Source organism: Tamandua tetradactyla, chromosome 2 (assembly GCF_023851605.1).
Source record: "Tamandua tetradactyla isolate mTamTet1 chromosome 2, mTamTet1.pri, whole genome shotgun sequence".
NCBI classification, from domain to species: domain Eukaryota; kingdom Metazoa; phylum Chordata; class Mammalia; order Pilosa; family Myrmecophagidae; genus Tamandua; species Tamandua tetradactyla.
Window position 1 is genome coordinate 151,567,633 of NC_135328.1, and position 21,979 is coordinate 151,589,611.

The 21,979-nt window shown below is 45.4% G+C and overlaps 1 protein-coding gene across 2 annotated transcripts in view; it reads left to right on the top strand.

Annotated features, from left to right (window-relative positions):
* Positions 1–4,522: 4,522 nt before the first annotated feature.
* The window catches only part of TMEM181 (transmembrane protein 181), a 60,242-nt gene continuing 42,785 nt past the window's right edge, over positions 4,523–21,979 (top strand). Inside the window, exons 1-5 of one of the 2 annotated variants that reach the window (XM_077149382.1) lie at positions 13,945–14,182; positions 15,366–15,432; positions 16,841–16,944; positions 19,387–19,442; positions 21,217–21,307. In XM_077149382.1, coding sequence (XP_077005497.1) covers positions 16,851–16,944; positions 19,387–19,442; positions 21,217–21,307 — 241 coding nt within the window. In that variant the 5' untranslated portion in view covers positions 13,945–14,182; positions 15,366–15,432; positions 16,841–16,850. Of the gene's footprint in view, positions 4,625–13,944; positions 14,183–15,365; positions 15,433–16,840; positions 16,945–19,386; positions 19,443–21,216; positions 21,308–21,979 lie in introns of those variants that run through there. The other variant, XM_077149381.1, reaches the window with a different exon arrangement.

The window sequence follows — 21,979 nt, forward strand, 5'->3', positions numbered from 1 at the left end:
AGAGCTGGTCTCTTGGTCACAAATTCTCTCAGTGACTTTTTGTCTATAAATGTTTTAATTTCTCCTTCATTTTTGAAGGACAATTTTGCTGGATATAGAAGTCTTGGTTGGCAGTTTTTCTCTTTTAGTGATTTAAATATATCATCCCACTGTCTTCTAGCTTCCATGGTTTCTGCTGAGAAATCTACACATAGTCTCATTGGGTTTCCCTTGTATGTGACAGATTGTTTTTCTCTTGCTGCTTTCAAGATCCTCTCTTTCTCTTTGACCTCTGACATTCTAACTAGTAAGTGTCTTGGAGAATGCCTACTTGGGTCTATTCTCTTTGGGGTGCGCTGCACTTCTTGGATCTGTAAATTTAGGTCTTTCATAGGAGTTGGGAAATTTTCAGTGATAATTTCTTCCATTAGTTTTCTCCTCCTTTTCCCTTCTCTTCTCCTTCTGGGACACCCACAACACGTATATTTGTGCGCTTCATATTGTCATTCAGTTCCCTGATCCCCTGCTCAAGTTTTTCCATTCTTTTCCCTATAGTTTCTGTTTCTTTTTGGAATTCAGATGTTCCATCCTCCAGTTCACTAATTGTAGCTTCTGTCTCTTTAGATCTACCATTGTAGATATCCATTGTTTTTTCCATTTTTTCTTCTTTGTCCTTCACTCCCATAAGTTCTGTGATTTGTTTTTTCAGATTTTCTATTTCTTCTTTTTGTTCAGCCCATGTCTTCTTCATGTCCTCCCTCAATTTATTGATTTGGTTTTTGAAGAGTTTTTCCATTTCTGTTCGTATATTCAGCATTAGTTGTCTCAGCTCCTGTATCTCATTTGAACTATTGGTTTGTTCCTTTGACTGGGCCATATCTTCAATTTTCCGAGCATCATCCATTATTTTCTGCTGGTGTCTGGGCATTTGATCAGATTTCCCTGGGTGTGGGACCCGTCTGGTTGAAAGGTTTTTCTGTGAAATCTCTGGGTTCTGTTTTTCTTTTCCTGCCCAGTAGGTGGCGCTCGTGGCACTCGTCTTTCTGCGGGTCCCACCAGTAAAAGATGCTGTGGCTCCTTTATCTTGCCAATCCGAATCTCGCAGTCGGCCCGGGAAACCGCGCGTGGAGGGGGGGGGTCACCGGCCGCCGCGGCTTGGGGGAGTGCCGGTCCAAATTGCCCAGCTGGCCCGAGACGCCAAGCATGGCGGGAGGGCCCCGCTATCCAACGTTCCCAGTCAGACCGGGGAGCCACGTGCATGGAGGGGACCCCAGTCGCCAGCTGCCCCGGCCGGGAAAACGCGCGCCCCTCGGGTATCTCACCGCAGCGGATTCTCCCTGCCCGTTCAGCCATTCCAGAATGGGGTATGCTGTCTTTTTGGTCTCTGTCGTGGCTCCGGGAGCTGTTTCGTATTGTTTCTGTTTCTTTAGTTGCTTTTCTGGAGGAGGAACTAAGACCCGCGCGTCTTACTAAGCCGCCATCTTCTCCGGAAGTCCCACATACCCTCTTTAGGCCTCAGTTTCCTTTCTACAAAATGAGAATAATGATGGTTCATAACCCATCAGGTTTTTAGGAGAATTAATTGGCTTGACTCCTTAAGCTCTGCAGGTGTCTCCAAATGCTGGATTTTATTACTAGATAACATGGCCCTGAGTGGGAGAGCCAAAGAGATATCGTGAGAATGAAATAATGGGATGAAGGAGCTGAAGCTGCCAGAATATGAACTCCATCTTAGGCTGATACGGACGTTACCTGAGATGTGTTCCATTTTGAGCTTAAAATACAAACCTACCAAAATGGAAGCATAGACAGAGGAGTGGAAGCTGGAGAGTTAAGGAGTCTCAAAATCATGTTGTGTGAGAAATTGTCTGTGGACCAGATGAGTTTTCTCTGAGCCCCGGAACAAGCTGGGTCCTTCTCCAGCCATCATATACACTACCATAGCACTCTTTCATTTCCTTTTCTGTCACAGTTGTAATTAAGAAATTGTTTGGGTTGTTCTTTGTTTAGTAGCTGTGCCTTTCACTAGAAGATAAGTTCCATGAGGACAGGACCTCGTCTATGTGCAGTGTATACCCCGAGCTGAAAAGAGTGCCTGGCACATACTGAGTGCTCAATTAATGTTTGAAGAACGAATACATGACAAAAAGAGTGTGACCCAGACAAGAGGGGCTCAAAGAAGGACAATGCTGCTGTCTTTGAAGGAGTGTCAAGGGAAGAGGGCTCAAGCTGGTCTGACTGCAGCTGGACAGCCGACAAGGGAACCGATGGTGAGATGTTACAAGGAGGCAGTTTGGACCTCGCTGATGTCAAGGCTTCTTAAAGACTGGAGTCATATTAAGACTGAAGTCATATGAAAACTGAATGGGTTCCCTGGGGTAGCTGGAGTTTCATCTCCCTAGAGATGCCTTAGGAGAGGCTAGGAAGCTGGTACAGTCACTGGAGCAGGGCTTTTACATCAGAGCAGTCTGCTTCCAGCTCAGAGGTCAAAACTGGCTGCCTCCAGGCAAATGCAGTCAGCAAAGGGTTTACATTTTTTTCAAATTAGTTTCCAACATTTTGGGATTGGTAGGTATCTTGTGAAAATTCATATTTGAAAGTCAGACTCTCCAGCTGTACTGGGCTCACATTCTAGCAAAGCGCTGGGTGGCAGCTGCCCCTTTAGAAGATGCACACACTCTCCAGTTCACAGTACCCAGTCGACCTGTGCCCTGTTCCCTGCCTGCCTCTGCAGGCACTGGAGTTTGTGTTTCCTGGTCTTTTTGTTCTGAAAAGGCCCCCTTTCCCTCTGTCAGCAAAAAGAATTTGAGTAATAATCCTTTTTTGATCATTCTTCTAAGAGCTTTGGTTTAGGACTCAGAGTGCTGATGGACTTGATTAGTTTTACTCAGTGCCTTCACTTAGGCTGTTGCTTTGCCTGATGTTGCCTCTCTTCCCATCCACCTTCCTAATTTCCAAATCACCCTCGACTTCGCCCAGACAGCAGGCACCCTCTCTCTTATTTTCACAAGCTCCTCCCCAGCTGAACTAGGTGGCTTCCTTAGGGCCACTGTAGAGTCTGTTCCTGTGACACACAGTTTTGGTAATCTACTTTGTCAGAAGTTTGCTGAGGGCAGGAACTATGTCTTATTCATCTTGGCACCCTTAGTACCAAAACAGAGCTTGTGGACAGCTTCGTGAATGAAGTTCTTGTTAATGGATTTGCTTCATGCTGCAGTTTTAAACCCACAACAATATGGGGAGGGGGACATTTTGACCAATGCTCCAAATAGAAACTTGAAAATTGTCTTTCATCCATTCTTTTCTATTTCTAAACTTACTTTTTATTTTGAAATAATTTTGAACTTATAGGACAGTTGCAAAAATAATACAAAACCTATACTGAGAACTCCAACATACCCCCTCTTAGATACTCAGATCCGCCACTTTTAACATTTTGCCACATTTACTATTACTCTACCTATCTATCCATCTATGTGTTTACTAATTTCTAAACATGTGAGAGTGGGCTATATACATCATGCTCCTTAGATCCTTAATACTTCCAATTCTGAAAAGTTATCAAGTTCAAGAAATTTAACATTAATATAAAGCTTATAGTCTATAGTTCAATTTTTTCATATGTCCCTTTGGGCTTTTTCTCCCATATTACTACATTCAGTCCAGGGTGGTAACATATATACAACATAAACTTTCCCTTATCAGCCACTCCCTCTCATCCATTCTTGATTATGGAAATCCAGAACCTTGAGCCAGTATCCTAAATCAGGAATGTACTTTTTGTCAGCTGATCACTTCCCACTGCGTAGAAGCCAATTTCAAGAGCAAGTGGCCCCTGACACCTGCTCTTCTTTACTGCGGGCCTTGACAGAACCAGGACTTGTGGTCATCAGTTATATTTTCCGCTCTGTGAGATGCCAGGATCCACACCCCATCCTTCCTGAAGACTGGGCCGGGCGTGGGGATGGAAAACCTACACGCTACGGGTAGCTGTAGTCAAGAAAAGATTTGCAGGGGAAACCACCAAAAAGTCAGAGCTGGGGCAAGCTTTCCTATCACGGTTGTGTGTGTGTGTGTGTGTGTGTGTGTGTGTGTGAGTTTTGTCCCGGTTTTAAACCTTTTTGGAACCACAGACCCGTTGGGGAATGCAGAAAGTTATCCATCCTCTCTCTAGAAAAATGTAGACCCCCCCACGGTGTTTTTTAGATAACTGCAGGGCATGGGACTCCAAAGGTCCAGCCTTACATCCTGATTAAGACTCCCTGGAAAAATGAATGAACTCGCTGTCTCCCCCCGCTGTGGACCAGGAGTGAGAGTCAAGTCGTTTCATTCACTCACTCATTCATTCTATCAACGACCTTTGATTGAGGACCCAGGCGGACTCTGCCTGATGGCACGCCGGACCCGGGAAGGGTGGACGTTGCCCGGTTAGCCCCGGTGCGCCCGCCTCCTCACCCTGCTCTCGCCCCGCCTGCCGCTTCCCCGCCTCTCCGCTTCCGCGCACGTGACCGCGGCGCGTCCGCGGCGTCGCGCTCTGATGAGTTTGGCCGAACCCGCTGCTCGCGGCTCCCGTCGCTCGGGCTGCGGCGGAGGCTGCCGCGGCTGCTGGGCGGCGCTGGGCGGGTTGGGGCGCCGAGATGGAACCGTGAGTACCGAGACTTGGCGCGGAGGGGAGTTGGCAGCCGGGTCGGTGGGCCCGCCGGGGCACCCGGGTCAGAAGTTGGGGCCCCCGTCGTCCCCTCAGCGCACGTGGAGCTCGGGGATCGGAGGAAAGGTCCGGAAGGGGGAGGAGAGGAGCGCTGCCGGGAGGGGCTGGGGCTTTTTTGGAGGTCCCTCGATGAGGGGGCCTGTTTGGGGCAAGAGGAGACGAGGGGGAGCTGGTGCCCCTTCCTGCCAGCTTGGCTCGAGTTAGATGTGAAATGTGGTGGGGGGGGCAGGGGGTTACAGGACCCTCCTGCGCTTCAAAGAACACACACCCAAGGGGATCTTTGGAGACCAGCTGCCACCCCCTCCCCCCGCTTGTCTGGGGACCCACTGCAGGTTCCCGCACAGGGGAAACGGGGTGACGCTCCCTTCTTTCCTCGAGAGACTGAGGATTGGCCTGCTGTCCACGGATCCCCTCGGCGCCCTAACTCGGGCACCTCTTGCCCCTGCCCCCAGCCTCTGGCCCAGTCTTCCTGAGGGAAAGGCTGTGGGCCCCTGTTTCTCAATGGCCCCATTCGGCACCTTTTTATTAAAAGCGTCCGGAGCGCCCCACTCAGCTTTTTGTGATGTAGCCCAGCTCTGGGTAAAGAGAGGTGGTTTATAAATGCTTTTTGATGATGATGGCACGTCGTGACCCTGCCACAGCCGCTTTGGATCTACAGGAATACCGAGTTTAATGAGTTTTACATTGCTGACTTTGGGCCTTATTACTTCTGTGAAGCTCAGGTGTTTTAATGAGGAAAAACCTGTCAAGGGCTCCGGAGACGCTGTTTTATTTGTTTTTGATGCAGCATAGTCACCTGGGTTTTTCCCCCAAGAGAGCATCCGGAAAGGAAGAAGCGAGAATTAAAGAGGTTTAGCGTTGAGGGGAGTTGTAGAGTCACAGAGAAGCAATGCCTAGGGTCTTCTTGCTCTGTGGAGCAGTGTAGGTGACAGGAGGTTTAGAGGACAAGTTCCCACAATCCTCCAAAGAAGTTATGCTTTAAAACAGGACCATGTGTATTTCTGTGCTTATTTGGGGTTTTAGAGGCAGAAAGGTTTTGCATTAGACCTCTGCTGACCTCTGATTCTGAACATAGAAAAGTAAGATCCTGGGTGTTCTTCAGTGCAAACTCATGGTGGAAGGAAACATTCCCTCTGCTTCCTCAGAAGCCCCGGCTTTGTTCACTTCAGCACAGTATGGGAAATCAGACTAGCCTAGTGTCAGTCCTAGATGGGTAATTTAAAGGTCTTAAAAAAAAAAAATTAAAACCCAGATGGAGGTAGCAGTGACATGAGGTAGCAGTGCTGTCTCTACACAGCCCAGGGGACAGTGTTCTTATATCCTATGTGAGTAGCACTTTTGGAATACCATGGGAACATATCTTCTGAGTGGAGTGACATCTAGCTGTCTTAGGAGTTCTCTCCCATCGGTGATGTCCTTAGATCCTCACAGCAGCTCTGGGTGGTGGGTGGTGGTGTTATCCCTTTTAATAGGAAATAGAGAGGCAGAGAGTTTGAGGGACTGCCGAGTGTTGTGGGCGTCAGCTAGGCCTGAAATCTGGGTCTCCTACTGGAGTCCTGTGCTAATCTCTTCCGTGACAGAGAAACAGAACCAAATGGAAGCTGCTAAGTAAAGGTCTTGAGGAAGAACTGCAAAACCACAGCCTGAATGAAGCACTGGAGTGGGGTCTTTTAATTTCTCCCACTATTGAACAGGTTTCTTAAAGCAGTGGTCTCAGGCTGTGTTGAGCAAGGAATAAGGGGGTTGGTATGGGATGTGGTTCTCTGGAGGTCTGACAGCTACCATCATCCAGCATTCAGAATAGAACAGCACCTGGAAGTAGGAAAAAGGCTTTGGCAGGCAAGAAAAATCCTGGGGCAGGAGGCAGGGGGTGGGGAGTGAGGAGCCTGAAAACCCGAAGTGTGTATTTGACTTAGGTTCATTGACTGATTGGCTGTAACAGCCCTGCCCGCCCCAGGGCTGAGAAAGGTGAGACGTGACTTGAGCCAGAAGAGAGGTGGAGAGGCTGGGAGAAAGAACTGGGGTGGGGAGGATGGAGAGTAGAGGCCTTGGGGAGCAGTGGCCGCTTTGGAGTTGTGGTGGCGAGCTAAGTACCCAATGCGCTCCGCTGTTCATCCTGTCCTGAGTGAACCTGCTCAGATTCAGCCCAGCCTGCTCTCCTTAAGAAGGCAGGAGCGATTGCCATCCACACCAGTCAGAATAAAGAGATCCTAGTTCCTAAAACCTTACGTTATGGTTAAGCCTCCTTCAAACCCCATTCATGTGGCGCAGCACCTTCTCTGATGATCCCAAGAATAAGGGTGAGGGAAGGTGTAGAGTGTGTCTTACAGGGTGAGAAGATGACTTCCTACTTAAACTATGGTATTATACATAGTTGAGATACATTCATTTATTGCTTTGCTCTTACTGTAGCACATTTTAATAAATACGACTTTTTTGTGCATCTTATATGGCATTTAAAACCATTTTTTAAGGTGTATTTTATTTTGTACCTTTCATACGGGTGGCATTTAAAAGCAAAAGTGCCTTCCCTTGACTCCTCTTGCTCCACCTGTGAAGGTATGGCTCCGATGAATTGAGCACAGTGGGTCCTGCTGTGGTCTCTGTGTTCCAGGCCTTCTGAATCTCCTGGCACTTGATCGGATACCGGGCTGGCCTCACTATTCAATTTCCTGCAGCCGTAGACTTTTCTGGATTGCTTTTCTTAGAATCTTTTTTTGTTGTTATTGAACCAAATTGATCTCTATAGAAATCAGGAAAGATAACTTTTGAATGTTTACTTTGTACCAGGGACTGTTGTAAGCACTTTAAATATATCATTTCATTTAGTCCTCAAAACCACTCTCCCCATGAGGAAGGTGAAGTGCGGAGAAGTCCCATGAGCTCTCAGGGCCACATGCCAAGAGGTGAGGTGACACCCTGGGTCACCTGCTGGCAGGGGTGACTTCCAGCCCAGGCCACCAGCCTCCAGAGCCCTCGGCCTGGCCCTCGGCTGAAGTGCTGTTGATGGGCTGGTTTCGGAGGTTAGCATGCCCCTTGCTTAGACCAAGCTTGCTGACCATTGTGGTCCTACTTCCTTGCTCCATTTGGCCTTGGAAATCATTCGATGACCTAGCAAATGTGTCCCCAGCTGTGAGTCACTGGGCTTACGACCTGGAAAGGATACCCATGAATTCATGGTTCCTTGAGGAGCTTCGACCATTGCTCGTTAAAATAACTTTTGAGGTTGTTGGTTCTTGAATGTTCTGCAAACTTAATTCTTGAGTAGCTAAAGGTAAATTATTTGTAATATCTTATATGTGGCTGATTGAATTTGGCAGAGTTCTCATTCTTTCCTTCCTCTCAGAAGTTTCATCTCAAAATCCATTAAATAGTAGATTATTTTAAAAGGAAAGGTTTTGGTGAGGGGCCGAAATTATGAGTGAGAGGGGGTGGTGGGCCTCCTTTCTCCCCTAATCTTTACAGGCTGGGGTGTGTGCTCGTGGGTTCAAATCCCACATCTGTCTGCTCGCTGGATCTTTGGCAAGTGTGTTGCCCCCTCTGCCTGCTTTACATGTGCCAGTGGACTGGTAGACCTGCTGCACAGGGAACCTCTTAGCCTGGCACCAAGTAGGTGCTTAAGAAATGTCATATACTACTGCCCTTTCCTTTGGGTGTCTGGGCTAGAGGAGGGGAGATTTTCACAGTGGGTCTTCAGAGATATCATTAGAATGAACAGTGGAACTTAAAAAAATAAATAGTAGAGAGAGAAAAAGCCTAATAATTACTTTAATTGATGCATTGAGTTCTTAATACATTCTTTCTATACTATTTTAAGTACTTCATACTTATTTTCTAGTTTATGCCTCCCAACAACCCTATGAGGTGCATTTTCTGCTTGTCCCCATTTTATAGCAAGGAAACTGAGGCCCTGAGAAGTTATTGAGCTCATTTATTGTGACATAGCTAGGAAGTAGGGGAGGCAGTATTTGAATCCCGGCTGACAGGCGCCAAGCTTGTTTTTAGGACCAAAGGGAGATTATTTTTTTTTTTTTTTTTTTTTTTAAAGGAAAGACAGAGAGAAGGAAGGAAGGAAGGAAGGAAGAAAGGGAAACATTTTTAAACATTTTCTTGTTTTATTGTATTCTGTTTCTCCGTTTTTGTTACATGGGCTGGGGCCGGGAATCGAACCGAGGTCCTCCGGCATAGCAGGCAAGCACTTTGCCCGCTGAGCCACCGCGGCCCGCCCAGCATTTATGTAGATTATGAAAAAACAAAATCTTAACCAAAGTGGGGAACTGGCTTAAAGATTTGAAGTCCTTTACTACTGTTCAGAGTCTAATTGCTTAATTCTAAAATGGGAACTGTGGGTAACAGCTGAATATGAAGCAAATTTTGTAATATCTACCGACTGTTAGTGACTTTATGAAATGAGATCAAAACATATTTATAAAAAGCCTGGATAATTTTCTCTTCTGCCTTACTCCTGGTGCTAGTTGCCATTTGGGGTTCTGTAAAAGGCAGGGACATTTGTTGGTGCTTGGTTTTTCCTCCCATCTGTTGATCTGCATTGCTTAAAGACAGAACCTCAAGGTGCTTTCTCACAGTCTCTGTTAACCCAGTTTCCATCCATATCATGTTCATTCTACTTCCAGTCTCCTAAACTAGTCTAGTTCATCGAGTACTCCCTCCACCATTTCTTTTTAGCTGCTCTGATTTATTAACACTTTAAAGGCCTGCGTGGGAGCAAGAAGTGCTCAGCTGAAAGGATGATGTTGGCTCCAGGGAATCTAAAGTGTGCAGTGGCTCTTAATCAGGGCGCTGGTTCCAGCTCATTGGGTAAGGAGACAGGGTGGCCTTCTGACCTGGCATGTGTGCCCTGGAGGATTTGTACTTGGGAGAAGACAGTTGCATGGAGGTGCTTTGGCCAGTTAAAAGAAGGAGGGGCAACTGCCAGAGCCATAAAAAATATTAAAAGACAGCTGGGCCTGTTTGAATCTTGTGTATCCCAGAAAAGCCATATCCTTTAATCCTCATTCAGTATTGCTGGGTGGGAGCTTTTTGATTGTTTCTGTGGAGATGTGACCCACCCAATTGTGGGTGGTAACTTTTGATTAGATGGTTTCATTGGAGATGTGTCTCTACCCATTTTGGAAAAAGCTTTAGAGCCCATGCAGCCAGAGACCTTTGGAGATAAAGGAGGAAAACACCCCTGGAGGGAGCTTCATGAAACAGGAAGCCTGTAGAGAAAGCTATTAGACATCATCATATTTACCATGTGCCTTTCCAGGTGAGAGAGAGACCCTGAACGTCACTGGCCTTCCTGAACTGAGGTATCTTTCCTTGGAGCCTTAGATTGGACATTGCTATAGCCTTGCTTTAATCTGGACATTTTCACAACCTTAGAACTGTAAATTTGCAACTTATTAAGTTCCCCGTTCCATTTCTGGTATGTCCCATTTGGGCAACTTTCAAACTAGAACAATGATATTGAGATTAAAAAAATGTTAAATTTTGTAATTCCATGTTAGATAATTTATTCATAGCATGGGAAATATTAGAACATGAAGGAAAAAAGGGTAAACCAGGGAAGAGTGAGTAGAGATACAAATAATTGGTATACATTGAATACTTGCCATTTGCGAGGCCAGCACTGGGCACGGGGGCTAGAGAGGAGCTCCAGGTTGGGGCAGGAGTGGATGGGTATGGACAGTTCATCACCCACCATAAAATCTCCAGATGGACTTATGCATCGTGCTTTGCTGTCCAGTAGACAGTTGCTTTCTGTCAGAGTGGTGGGGAATGGCTCCACCAGAAGTGGGATCTCATCTGGGCAATGAGGAATGGGTGGGGGTGGGGGAGGGGTAGTGCCCAGATGGAGAAATTCATCCATGGAAGTAGGAAGGACAGTACCTCAGGGGGAGGGAAAACTGATGACTGTTTTCATATTCCGGGTATTTCCAAGTGCCTTGAGATAGGCCATTTTCCATAATGTCTGTGTGACTTAGTATTTGGGTTTCATCTTAAATTTTGGTTTATTTTTTGGGTATGTGTACTGTTAGGAAGCTTTTGATTTTATTAAGAATATCTAACTGGTGTGTCTTCAGCCACAAGGGTATATTCTCACTCATTCCCAAGTCCGGGTTGGGCTGTTGATTCAGTGACTGGTGGTTTTCATCTTTCCCTTTTGTGTCCTGGGCCTGTTTGCTGTGTCTTGCCTATTGTCTCTTGGGTGACTACAGCCACTCCAGAGTCATAATTACATCCACTGAAGCAAAAGAGGTTTTTCCTTTCATACACCTCCCATTATTAGAAAGGGAAATCTTTTGTAGAAGTCCCCCCGGCTGTTTTCCCTCCAGGTTCTGTGCCCTAGCTGTGAGAAAGGCTGGGAACGGAGGGTTTGGCATTTTTGGCCTCTGTCAGGAGGCTGGCTTGCAGCAGGAGTCCCAGGGTGAGAGAGGGCAGAGTGTGGCACTGGATAGTCAGCAGAAATTTCCTTCCTCTCTGGGTGGCTCCTGTCCGTTCTTTAGAATGAAATGGTAATAATAATGAGAGAGCTGTGCTAAAACAAACATATGCACACAAACCCATCTTGCAGATTGAATCATGTCCTCCATGGAGACACATTCAAGTCTTAACCGCCGGTCCTGTGGGTGTGAACTCAATTGTAAATAGTCTCTTCAAAGATCCTGTTCGGATGAAATCATGTTGAATCAGGTTGGGCCTTTGTCCAAAATGACTGGAGTCTTTACAAGGAGAGGAAATCTAGATGGAGACACAGATGACCGAGCTGTAGGAGGAGAGAAGTTGAACGAGTAGATAGGAGACAGATTGCCGTGTGACAGAGGCAGAGGTTGATTGCCAGCAGGCCACCACTAGAACTCTAGACTTTGTAGAAAACATGGTTTATTGATACCTTGAATTTGGACTTCCAGCCTCCGAAACAGAGATGATAAACTCCTAATGTTTAAGCCCGCAAGTGTGGTGTTTGTTATAACAGCATTAGCAAACTAAGACAACTGCATTGATAACCAGCATACCAGTGACAATTGTATTATAAAGTTTTTGGCTATCACTCTTAGTCATGTGAAAGTCATTGCAGAGTTTTGAATGTGGAAATAGCAATCTGACTTTCCTTAAAGTTGTCTGGGTAGAGGACAGAGTGTAGAGTTCAAAGGTCGAAGGAGAAAACCAGGTAGAAACTACTATCCTCAAGATGAAAGATGAGAGTGACTTAGTCTGATAAGTGAGAAGTACTCAGAGTCTATGTATATTTTGAAGATTTTTTTATGGATCAGCTGTAGGGAGTGAGAAACAAGAAATGTCAAAGGTGACTTCAAGGGTTTTGACCTCCAACTGGAAGGATGGAGTGGTCATTCCTGACTTGGGCAGAGGAAGCAGATGTGCAGGAAAATCAGCAGTTCAGTTTTAGACATGTCATGTTTGAGATGCCCATTGCATGAGATGTCACGTAGTTTAATATGAGTCTGGAGTTCAGGAGAATGCTGAATTGATGTAAAGGTGGTAATTGTTCAATGTAATCATATCATATTTAAAGCCTGAAACAGAATGAAGTCACCAAGGGAGGAGAGTAGAGACGGGAAAAAGAAAAAAGGGTGAGAAGGAGCATTATGAAAATATATTCCAATAAGATGATAATGCACTTAGGCTGTGGAGAGCTCCATAGGATAGTTTTCCAGCTCTTTTCACATATGAATTGGATGTGTCTTTACAGATTTCACCTTACTTAGAAGAGTTCCCTTGGATATTGGTTATGGATATGCATATTGAAGGGCTTACAATAATTTGGATTATGTCTGCATTTTTTGGGTAGCCTTTCCAATAAAAGTGTTTTAGTTTCTCTAGGGAATATTTCTGTGGTGTATCAAAGCACTTATGAAATGAAGATTATTTAGAAGGGGCCCAAAGAGTACAAGGGGAGTCTCAGGATTTAGTCTGTTCCATCGCATTTGGGAGATCTTCCAATGGCTGGGTGCTTCAACTGGGCCAGAATTTTAGAGTTTATGTATTAGATGGCCATGTTGAACAGATATGTGGAGAGGAAGATGATGTGTGGGTCCCATCAAGAAGAAGTAGAGACTGCTGTCATGAGGCAGCAGGGGGTTGTAGTAAGTTTTCCTGCTTGGTTATCTAGACAGAAGATTTTGTTAGCTGGTAGGCTTGACTTGGTCCCTAGTGTTGTGGGGAAATGAGGAGCCCTTCTCTGCACCCTAGGCTTTCACCACCAACTTAGGGAAACTAGCTGTGTGGGGTGTAGGAGATGACTCCAAAGTTTCAAAATAGGGTAATGAGAATGAATAGAGGTAGGAAATTGGGAGTAGAAGCATGTCTTTTATTTTGTTTTTGAATGAGTTTGGTTTTAAATCTATTGGCTATAAGGTAATATAGTGGGCGTCTAAATGAAAATGACGCGGGAGATTATTTTAGGGTGGGGTGGGGAGAGGGAAGGGAGGAGCAGTGGCTCCTGAAGGGGGGTAAGGACAACTAAAGAAGCAGCAGGAGTTCAGCGTATTTAGAGAGGTGAAGAGTAAGGGCGCCAGGATAGTGGGCTGGTGGATTTCAAGAAGAGTATGTGTAACAGCAGAGGTGTAGACTCAGGGTGAAGGAGAGACCTTGGGTTGAACGGCCTCTCATTGCGAGGCTGTGTCTGTTTTCTGCATTGCGTTCTTCCTTCTATGCCTTCATGGAAATATTCCCCTCTCCGTGGTCTGATAATAGAGTATAAAAGACTCTAGGTTAGTTGTCTAGGTTTAGCGTGATTGCTAGCATTTCAGCAAGAAAGCGAAATGGGAAGTAGGCAGAGAAATCCTTGAGGCACCAGGTTTGGCACAGGGAATGTATTCTGTGCTGCGACGGGGACTGTGCCCAGCAATTGTAGTCACAGAGCTGGGTCTCGGCTGCCGGGGTAGGTCAGCTCTGGCAAGTACTCCTGGCTCCATCTCCTGTCTTTATGTTGGCTTCTCAAAGTTTTGCTTGACTGTGAACACACCTTAGACCTTTGATTTGTCTGAAGTAGGGTGATGTTTTTGGGATTTCCGGTGTCTCATTTTTCTCGTGAAGTCCTTCAGAGCTATGAGATAGATGGAAGTGGAGAGCAGAAAGAACCAGGAAGGAAAGGCACCCACAGGCATTAACCCTGTACTCTGCTGGGTGCCCTCGCCCAACCCCCAGGCACCCCAGTGCGCTAGGGAGAGTGTCAGGCCCCCGACTTCCCCATGCGGAGGGTGCTGGAAGGGCTCACTGCTCACAGTGAACAGTAGACACTGGCTGCCGTCCTCTCGCCACCTAGCCTGGCGCAGTGTAGGCGCCGAAGCCGTGAGCGTGTTTCCTCTGCGGTGGCCTTATTCCGCCTTCTCTGCGTTTTTCTGTTGGATCTGGAGAGGTTACTCAACCAGGAAAATTTCTAATGAGCTGAATTTAAGTGGAAGTGTTAAGGAAAGGAAAATGATAGATTTTATTGAGCTTTAATGAGGATAAAATTGGAAAATGCCCTGGGTAAGTTGTATGCTGCCTGAATTTGATCTTGGGCTGTCCGTCTTAACGTCTCATTTTCCAGCATTCCTTACCTGCTCCATATCTGCTTTCAGGATATCGGTAATAGATATTTAAAATCAAACTTTAGAATATAATGATCGTAATCCCTTTTTCTCTGCTTCTAAGTAATCTCCTCTGCCATGCTCTCAGCCTGTGCTTGAGGAGCTTCTCGGTGTTCTTTAGAGTCTCGATGCCAGGCCTGCTCACAGGTGGCAGGTCACCCTGACAAGAGTGGGATGGCAGTGCCTAAGAAGGACCAGGAGTCTTTTTTTTTTTTTTTTTTTTTTTGGCATGGACAGGTACCAGGAATTGAACCCGGTCTCCGGCATGGCAGACGAGAATTCTGCCACTGAGCCACCATCGCACCACTCCATCTGCCTCATTTTTTAAAAAACTTTTTATTTTTTGAGATAATTTTAGATTTACAGAGGAGTGGCAGCGATAGCACAGAGAGCTCCTGTGTACCCTTCCCCCAGACTCCCTCCCCACCCAGTTAATTTCTCCAGTCTTTACACTCATGTTCTTTCTCTGCTCTAGGATCTAGTACAAGATCTTTTATTGCTTTTTAGCCTTGTATGATATTTTTTCAAAGTGGAAACACCCCTTGCAGCTACCTAGAAATCTTCCTGTCTGTAGGGCCCTAAAACAAAACTGCATTAAACAGGTTGAGTTGAGAAACTAAATGGTAGACCTTCCACTTGGGGAGAACAGAGAAGGTGTCAGAGTGAGAAAGGAGACCCTTATACTTGCCCAGGAGTCTCCCCAGAAGGGCATGGGCAGAACTCAGCTCTGTCCAGCCTCACAGAGCTTCTTCTAAAGGAGACACAGTTATCCCCAGGGCAGGGTGGACTCAGTCAAGACGAGCCGCGTCCTTGCAGGCAAGTCTCTGGACTTCAGTTTCCCCACCTGTAAATTGGACAGGTTAGACTTTGTCCCAGGAGGTCATTTCTAGCCCTAATATTTCAAGGCTCTCAGGCCTCTTCTCTTTTTATGGGGTTTTAAATCATTTGAGATGGGGCCACTGAGTTCATTGGCTTTCCCTTTCCCCACAAAGCAGGATCTTTTGTGGTTCATTGTCTGGCCAGAGCCCCCTAGGGTGACGTGGAGGCACTCATTCTTGTTATTCACTGACCCTGTCATTCAGGAGACATGGACATCCTGATCTGAGAGTCCATGGAAAAGTCCTGAACACTCACCAGGAGGCTGCACAGGTACGGCTGGTGTGAGCAGGCTTGGTATCAGCAAGGCCACGTCACCTGTGGTGACCGCAGCCCTGAGATAGGGCTCAGCTTGGGTGGCTGAGTTCCTCCTCAGAGACTGTGCGCTGCAGCCGTGCAGAGAAGAGTGTGTGTGTGCGTGAGTGCATACCCATGTGTGCTTTGTACCATGAAAGCAAATAACCTTTTGCTTAGTTTCCGGGCTCCGCCTTTGGGGAGGTAGGGTGGGGGTGGGGTGGGTAGGATGGAAATGCTGTGGGGTAAGAAGAGCATAAGAAACAAAGCAAAACAAACCAAACATTTGCTCCCCTCTCTTTGGGTTTATGGATATAGGGCAGGGATTGGCACATGGTGTACACCTCTGGCTCGCTGCCTGTTTGTAAATAAAGTTTTGTTGGAGCACAGCTGTACTTGCTGGTTTTTCTGGTGGCTTAGACCTCAGAGTCGAGTATTTAAATGTTTGTCTGGTCTTTTACCGATTTTTCTTTTGTTTGCTGAAGTTTGATCTAGGAAGTTCTAAAAGAAAAATGATAACTATCCCACTCTCATTTTCTTCAGACTAAAGGAAAAATAGGTATTAATAGGAGGGAAACCTGATAGGGTGAGGTTAGGATTGATCCTCTGAATAAGTTTCCATGTTGGTGTAAAGCGGAAAAGTGCAGGCCAATTATTCAGTTGCATCAAAACCAGCCTTCCATGGGTGCACAGGTGGTTCAGTGGTAGAATGCTTGCCTTCCATGTGGGAGACCCAGGTTTGGTTCCTGGACTGTGCCCCCCCCAAAAAAAAAAAAAAAAAACAATGAAACTAAACCAGCCTTCCACAGTTTACACTGATGAGATGAAACGAATGAGGTGTCTTTAGTTATGTAGAAACCAGGATAGGAAAAACACAGTTGTGGGTGAGTGGGGATGCCATATAGAAAGCGGTGATTTGGGTTGTGACTGTGACAGTTAGCAGTGAGCTGCACATCTGTGAGTGAATGAAGGTTAGGGAGGGCATTGATGCACCTGCAGCTGAAGGTGTGTGTGTGTGTGTGTGCGCGTGTGTGTGTGTGTGTGTAGTGGAGCATCCAGCCACCCCTTACATGAACAGTGAAACGTGCCCTGAATGGGTATGAAAGCCATTTTCCTGCCACAGAGAGTGTGGCTGTGGCTTGGGCTTCCCCCTGCAGACCAGGTGGTAGGAGGCCACCATGGAACTGTTTGGCCCAGAACATAAAGGAAGGTCATCTGGACCCTGAAGTGGTCAGAGAGGTCACTGAGATGGGTTTTGTCTGGGAAGACCAATGGTTTCAGAATGAGTGCTCTGGTGAGGGGGTGGGGGCCAGGCAGGAGAGCTGGCACATGCTGCTGTGCGCCCATCTCCCTGTCTGTCCCTCACGTCCTGGCTTCTGCTCCCCAGGCTGGCACCCATGCGGCTGTACACACTCTCCAAGCGCCACTTTGTCCTTGTGTTTGTCGTCTTCTTCATTTGTTTCGGCCTGACAGTCTTCGTCGGGATCAAAGGTAAGGTCCCATTTTTAACTGTTTGCATCCTAATTAGACTACAGCAACTTTGGTGTTGGCTTTTCAGACCTTCCCAGCTGTACCCTCTTGTTCTCACCAGCCAAGGGCATCCTTGCTGGAAGGGGAAGTGCTGTTTCTCTCTGAACCTACTGGGGCAGAGGGGCTCCAACCCCTGTACTTCCTGGACTTGCTGGCAGGCCCCCAGTAACCATCAGGATTGTACACTTTATGCCTTGGACAGCAGCTAGGGACCCCATCAGCTGGGCAGCCTTGACAATGTGTCTTTTATTGGACAATCAAACATTTCCAATTTCCAAACATTTCTACTCTGCCTCGCCCCCCTCACTCCCTGGGTGCCAAGAAATTCAGAACTCACTGCCCTGTGTGGGAGACAGGTGGTGTAAGCACTCAGTCCAACGAATGGTGGCGAGAGCATGTACGATGGCTATGAACGGGGGCTGTAGACGAGTGTCCGGGCTGCTCCAGGTGGCTGCAGAGCTCTGGCAGGACTGAGTGAAACGTGTTCAGCAGCTACAGGGCCCTCCCAGGCGAGGCCCTGGTGGGTCCTCCCCCACCCTTTGTCTTCAGAGCACTAGGTATCCTCCCATTTGACAGCCAGTGTAAAGCAACACCATAAATTTTAGCCTCAGGATGATCTTTGAAACCATCTAGTACAACGCCTGCTCTCACAGATGGAGAACAACCAAGGAAGCCAAGTGGTCTTCCCAGGGTTTACACCATTCCCAGAAACCTGGGTCTCTCCAGGCCTAGTCCAAAGGCCAGGCCGTCTGATGCCAGGAGCCTGACGTGGTTGGAGAGTATCCATTGTTCCTCCGTTTCTCTCTTTTTCCCTCCTAAATAAAATATCTTTTTCAGTGAGGATGATTTCTGGTAGGTGCCTACTTAATTGATGCACTCAGCATTAACGTGTGAATGAAAATTAGACCTAACCAGTCCCAGAGGCATTTGTGTCTCAAAATAGTAGTTTCTTAACCTAAACTGAGCATGAGTGGATGAATGGACTGAGGGAGCTGGGGGCGTGGGTGGCTATTCAGGTGCTGCTGCTGCTGATAGAGTCTCTTCTTTCCCATTAAGTCACCAAGGAATAAACATTGCATGAATCACAGCACCAGATAGATCTGTGATCTTACTTCATTTTTACAGCTATTACCGTTCTCATGGTCTCCAGTCTCAATAGCACCTCAGCTAACCTTTCTCTTCTTAATCCACTCTCTGTCTCAAGCATCTGCGATCATATCCAACCTTCTCCACTCCTGCAGACATGAAAAGTGTTGCACCAAAGCTGAGAAAAGTAGAAATGTGGCAGGATTTCCACATCCTTTTCTTTTCCCCGTAGAGTACTCTCTTCCTAATTACTTTATGTGGGAAAGTTATTAGAATTTCAAAGTTATAAAGTACCTTAGGGAGCATCGAATTAATCACCTTCCTTTTGCAAATGAGAAAATTGAGATCCAAAAAGCCTAGTTGGTTGAGACTAGAGACCGGGTTTTCTGATTCCCAGTCCTTACTTAATTCTTTCCAGGAAACCGGACTCTCTAACTTCCTGGGGTAGGAATCCATTCCAATTGTGATTCTGTTTAAAAATAAGCTTCACTGTGGCTGTACGCTTCCTTCCTACATAGAGAAGCCCTTCTTCTGTCAGCATTGCAGAAACACATTCCAAGGCATGTTACGCATTGGCAGATGCACATACATGTGTGTTTCTTCCTTTTAAATGGAGGATTGTTGGTAGCGGGCAGCTTTGGTTGCTGGAGCAGCTCTGAAAACTGGCACCACACAGTTGAGGGTGGTATGCTTACAGAACAAGTCCAGTTCTAAATTAAATTAAGATCAGATTCACTGGGACTTCTTTGACTCTTTTCTTTTAAGGCCAAAGCACTGAAGAATTACAGTGTAAGAATCTGTGAAGCTAGTGAATTAATTATTTCAGGAAACGCTTTGAGCCCTGATATATATTGTGCTTCATGTCCCCTATTTCTGGAAGACTGGATTAATTGGATGAATAAATAAATGTGTTTTAATTTCTTACAAAAATCTTAATACTTTACAAAATACATAGACAGTGTTTAGACAGTTAATGTTTTCTTGGGTCTGTGTGGTGTAGAGAGAGCCCTGTTTAGAGGAAAGGAAAGGATTTCTAATAATACAGAACCTGTGGAAATCGTACAGCATGTGTGGCATTCATATGTTGCTCCCCACGGTGGGAAATCATGAAGTAGAGCAGAGCAGATATTCTTGTGTCTGTTTGCAAATGTTTATGTGTTTTACCTATATTTGTAAAATCTCTAAAATATGACCAGGAAAATAAAACCACCTCCATATAAAGCATGTTTTTCTTGGCATTTGAAAAAAAAATCAATACTTTAAATATCAATATAAATATAACCTGTTTTTCATCCTTCACTTTTTGTTGTATTTTAGGGCCCAAAGTGATCCAGACTTCTGCAGCTAATTTTTCACTAAATAATAGCAAAAAGGTAAGACATGGGTCTCCGTGGCAGCCAGTGGGACATTGTAAACTGCTGGGTCATCAAGAGATGGCCCTGCTTGGAGGGTCCTCATGGTAGACCATCCTTGTCCTCGGCTTTTTCCTCAGACAGCATGCAAGCTGATTCCACTGTTTCCTGCTGGCCTGTGAGTTCTTGATTGCCGCAATTATTTTTTCTGCTCTAATAAATACCCCAGAACTTAGGAAGTGTGGTGGCCTTGGCTCTTGTTGAACTGCAGCTCATTTCCCAAGGGTGATTAACTCATCCTGATTCATCCACAGATCTGATTAGATTGTAAGTTTTAACATTGATCATTTACACTATCTGACCTTTTCTTATTACATTTGCCCAAGTTAAAATTCGGTTCCATTTCAAGTTTTTAACAGTTAACAGTTCTTTATACTGATTATTTGGTATTCCTTGCATGTACTTACTTTAAATAAAAAAAAAACAACAAAATTTAATGTGCCTTGATTCTTCACCACTATCAGAGAAAACCAAAGGTCCTTCTCATTGGAGAATTTCAGTTTTCTTTTATAATTACTAAAGAGTCGGAACTCAAACAACTAAATGCTTTTGTTTTTCTGTATGTCAAACATAATATCTATAAACTGAATGCAGTCATATTCCATTTTTGTAGCCCTATAACAGGGATAGTTTAAATCTGATTATTGATCTGCAGTCCCCCTTCATCAGTCTTTTCTAACCCTTCTCCTTGCTAGATTTCTTCTCTTACAATTTTTCAAAAAGTTGGAAGGAGAAAAATGCCCTAACATATAAACCTTTCAAATTTCATTCTTTTTGCTTCCTCTTGTTTGAAAGGGCCCTCTGTTTAGTCTGTCTTCACACTTTGTTTGCACTTATTTATTTTCTTCAACCTTTGAGCTGACAACCTGTTTTAAGAGGTGTCGCTGTGGTGTTTCCGGATTGTAGTTTGGGCTTTTAAAATTTCTGCTCTTAGGGTGGTAAGTCTCATTTTTGACACTGAAAATAGCTTCCATACCATAGGGTTTTCTTCAAAAGGATCAGCCTCACTTCTGGGAGGCAGTAGGCCATCCTGTAGGGGGACGATGGCTGTTAGGCAAGCCTTTGGTCTCTGGGATATCATTATGGTCCAAATGCAAGTGACAGAAGCATGAAAATATAGAAACAACAAATATGTGTCCACAGATTGTTCCTGCAAATAAGGAGCCTTGGGTGGGCTCCTTAAACCACTTCCTTATGTATCCCACTGCTCTCAGGCACCAATATTAGGTTTTTGAAAAGACACTGCGGAAGTCTCATTGGCAGCATGGCCCCTTCCAATTTTTCTCTCCAGGGCCATTAAGGCTTTCCTAAAGCTGAAAATAGCAGACCTCACACAGTGCTGTGTCTGGCTTGCTTGTGCCAGACGTATTATCTCGTGAATATGAAAATATTGCTTTGGTGTGCTTTGTTATCATATTATATGTCTCATCATTTTTTCTCCATGCGTGGTGTCTCCTCAGTGTTCAAGTAGATAAGTTGTCTCCCAGCTCCAGAGGTGCAATCTCTCTGCCTAAAGATTTTGGTGCAAAATAGTGGATTGCAGCAGATCCTTTCTTTATCTGGAAGGCAGATAAAGGTGTTATCCAAAAGAAAGTTACACCTGTCTCAATTTCAGAGCTAATGCTCTGACCTGCTTTACTAAATGTGAATTTTGTGTTAAGGGGAGATATTTTGGTAGACTCAGTGGAAAGGTCACATGGATTACTTCTTAACTTGTGTTTTCTTTCCACCCCAGCTAAAGCCAATTCAAATACTTTCAAATCCACTGTCTACATATAATCAGCAACTGTGGCTGACATGTGTTGTTGAGTTGAATCAATCAAAAGGTATGAACCCTGACATTTTGGGATGGTTTTTTTTTTTTTAATATAGTTCACCATAATTTAGAGGTTGAAAGGACTTTAAAATATTTGGACAAGTACTCAGAGATGAATGTAAGGGGATGTTCATTCTTAATTTATAACAGTGAAAAATTGAAAACACTGTAAATACTCTCTAGGAGGAGACATAGTAAATTTTGATGCAAGTTGGGTTGGGGGGATAGTCAGCTTAGCTTAGTGGGGTCCCAGCAGCCGGCCTCTTTCAGTGGGGTTCTGGGAGAGTCCTCACACCTTAAGGCACTGGTTCTGTGTCCTGCAGCAACACTTGGCAGTGCCTGGGAACATTTTTGGTTGTCACTGATTGGGGTCAAACTACTGACATCTAGTGGATAGAGGTCAGACATGCGGCTAAACATCCTAAAATGCCCAGGAACCACCCCCCCACCCAACAAGAATTATATGGCTCCAAATGCCAGGAGTGCAATAGTTGAAAACCCTACGCTCAGGCTTCCACTGTTTGTAATGAATTAATGTCTCCCCATCTAGCATGGCACTGTTTGTGTACCATCCTTGGGAGAGTTGCGAAGAGAGTCACCCATATTATTTTCTTTTTCTCTAGTTCAGATTAGGCCCTCTGGTAGAGAAAGAGTTTGGAAAGATGCCCCCAGTAAATTAAGT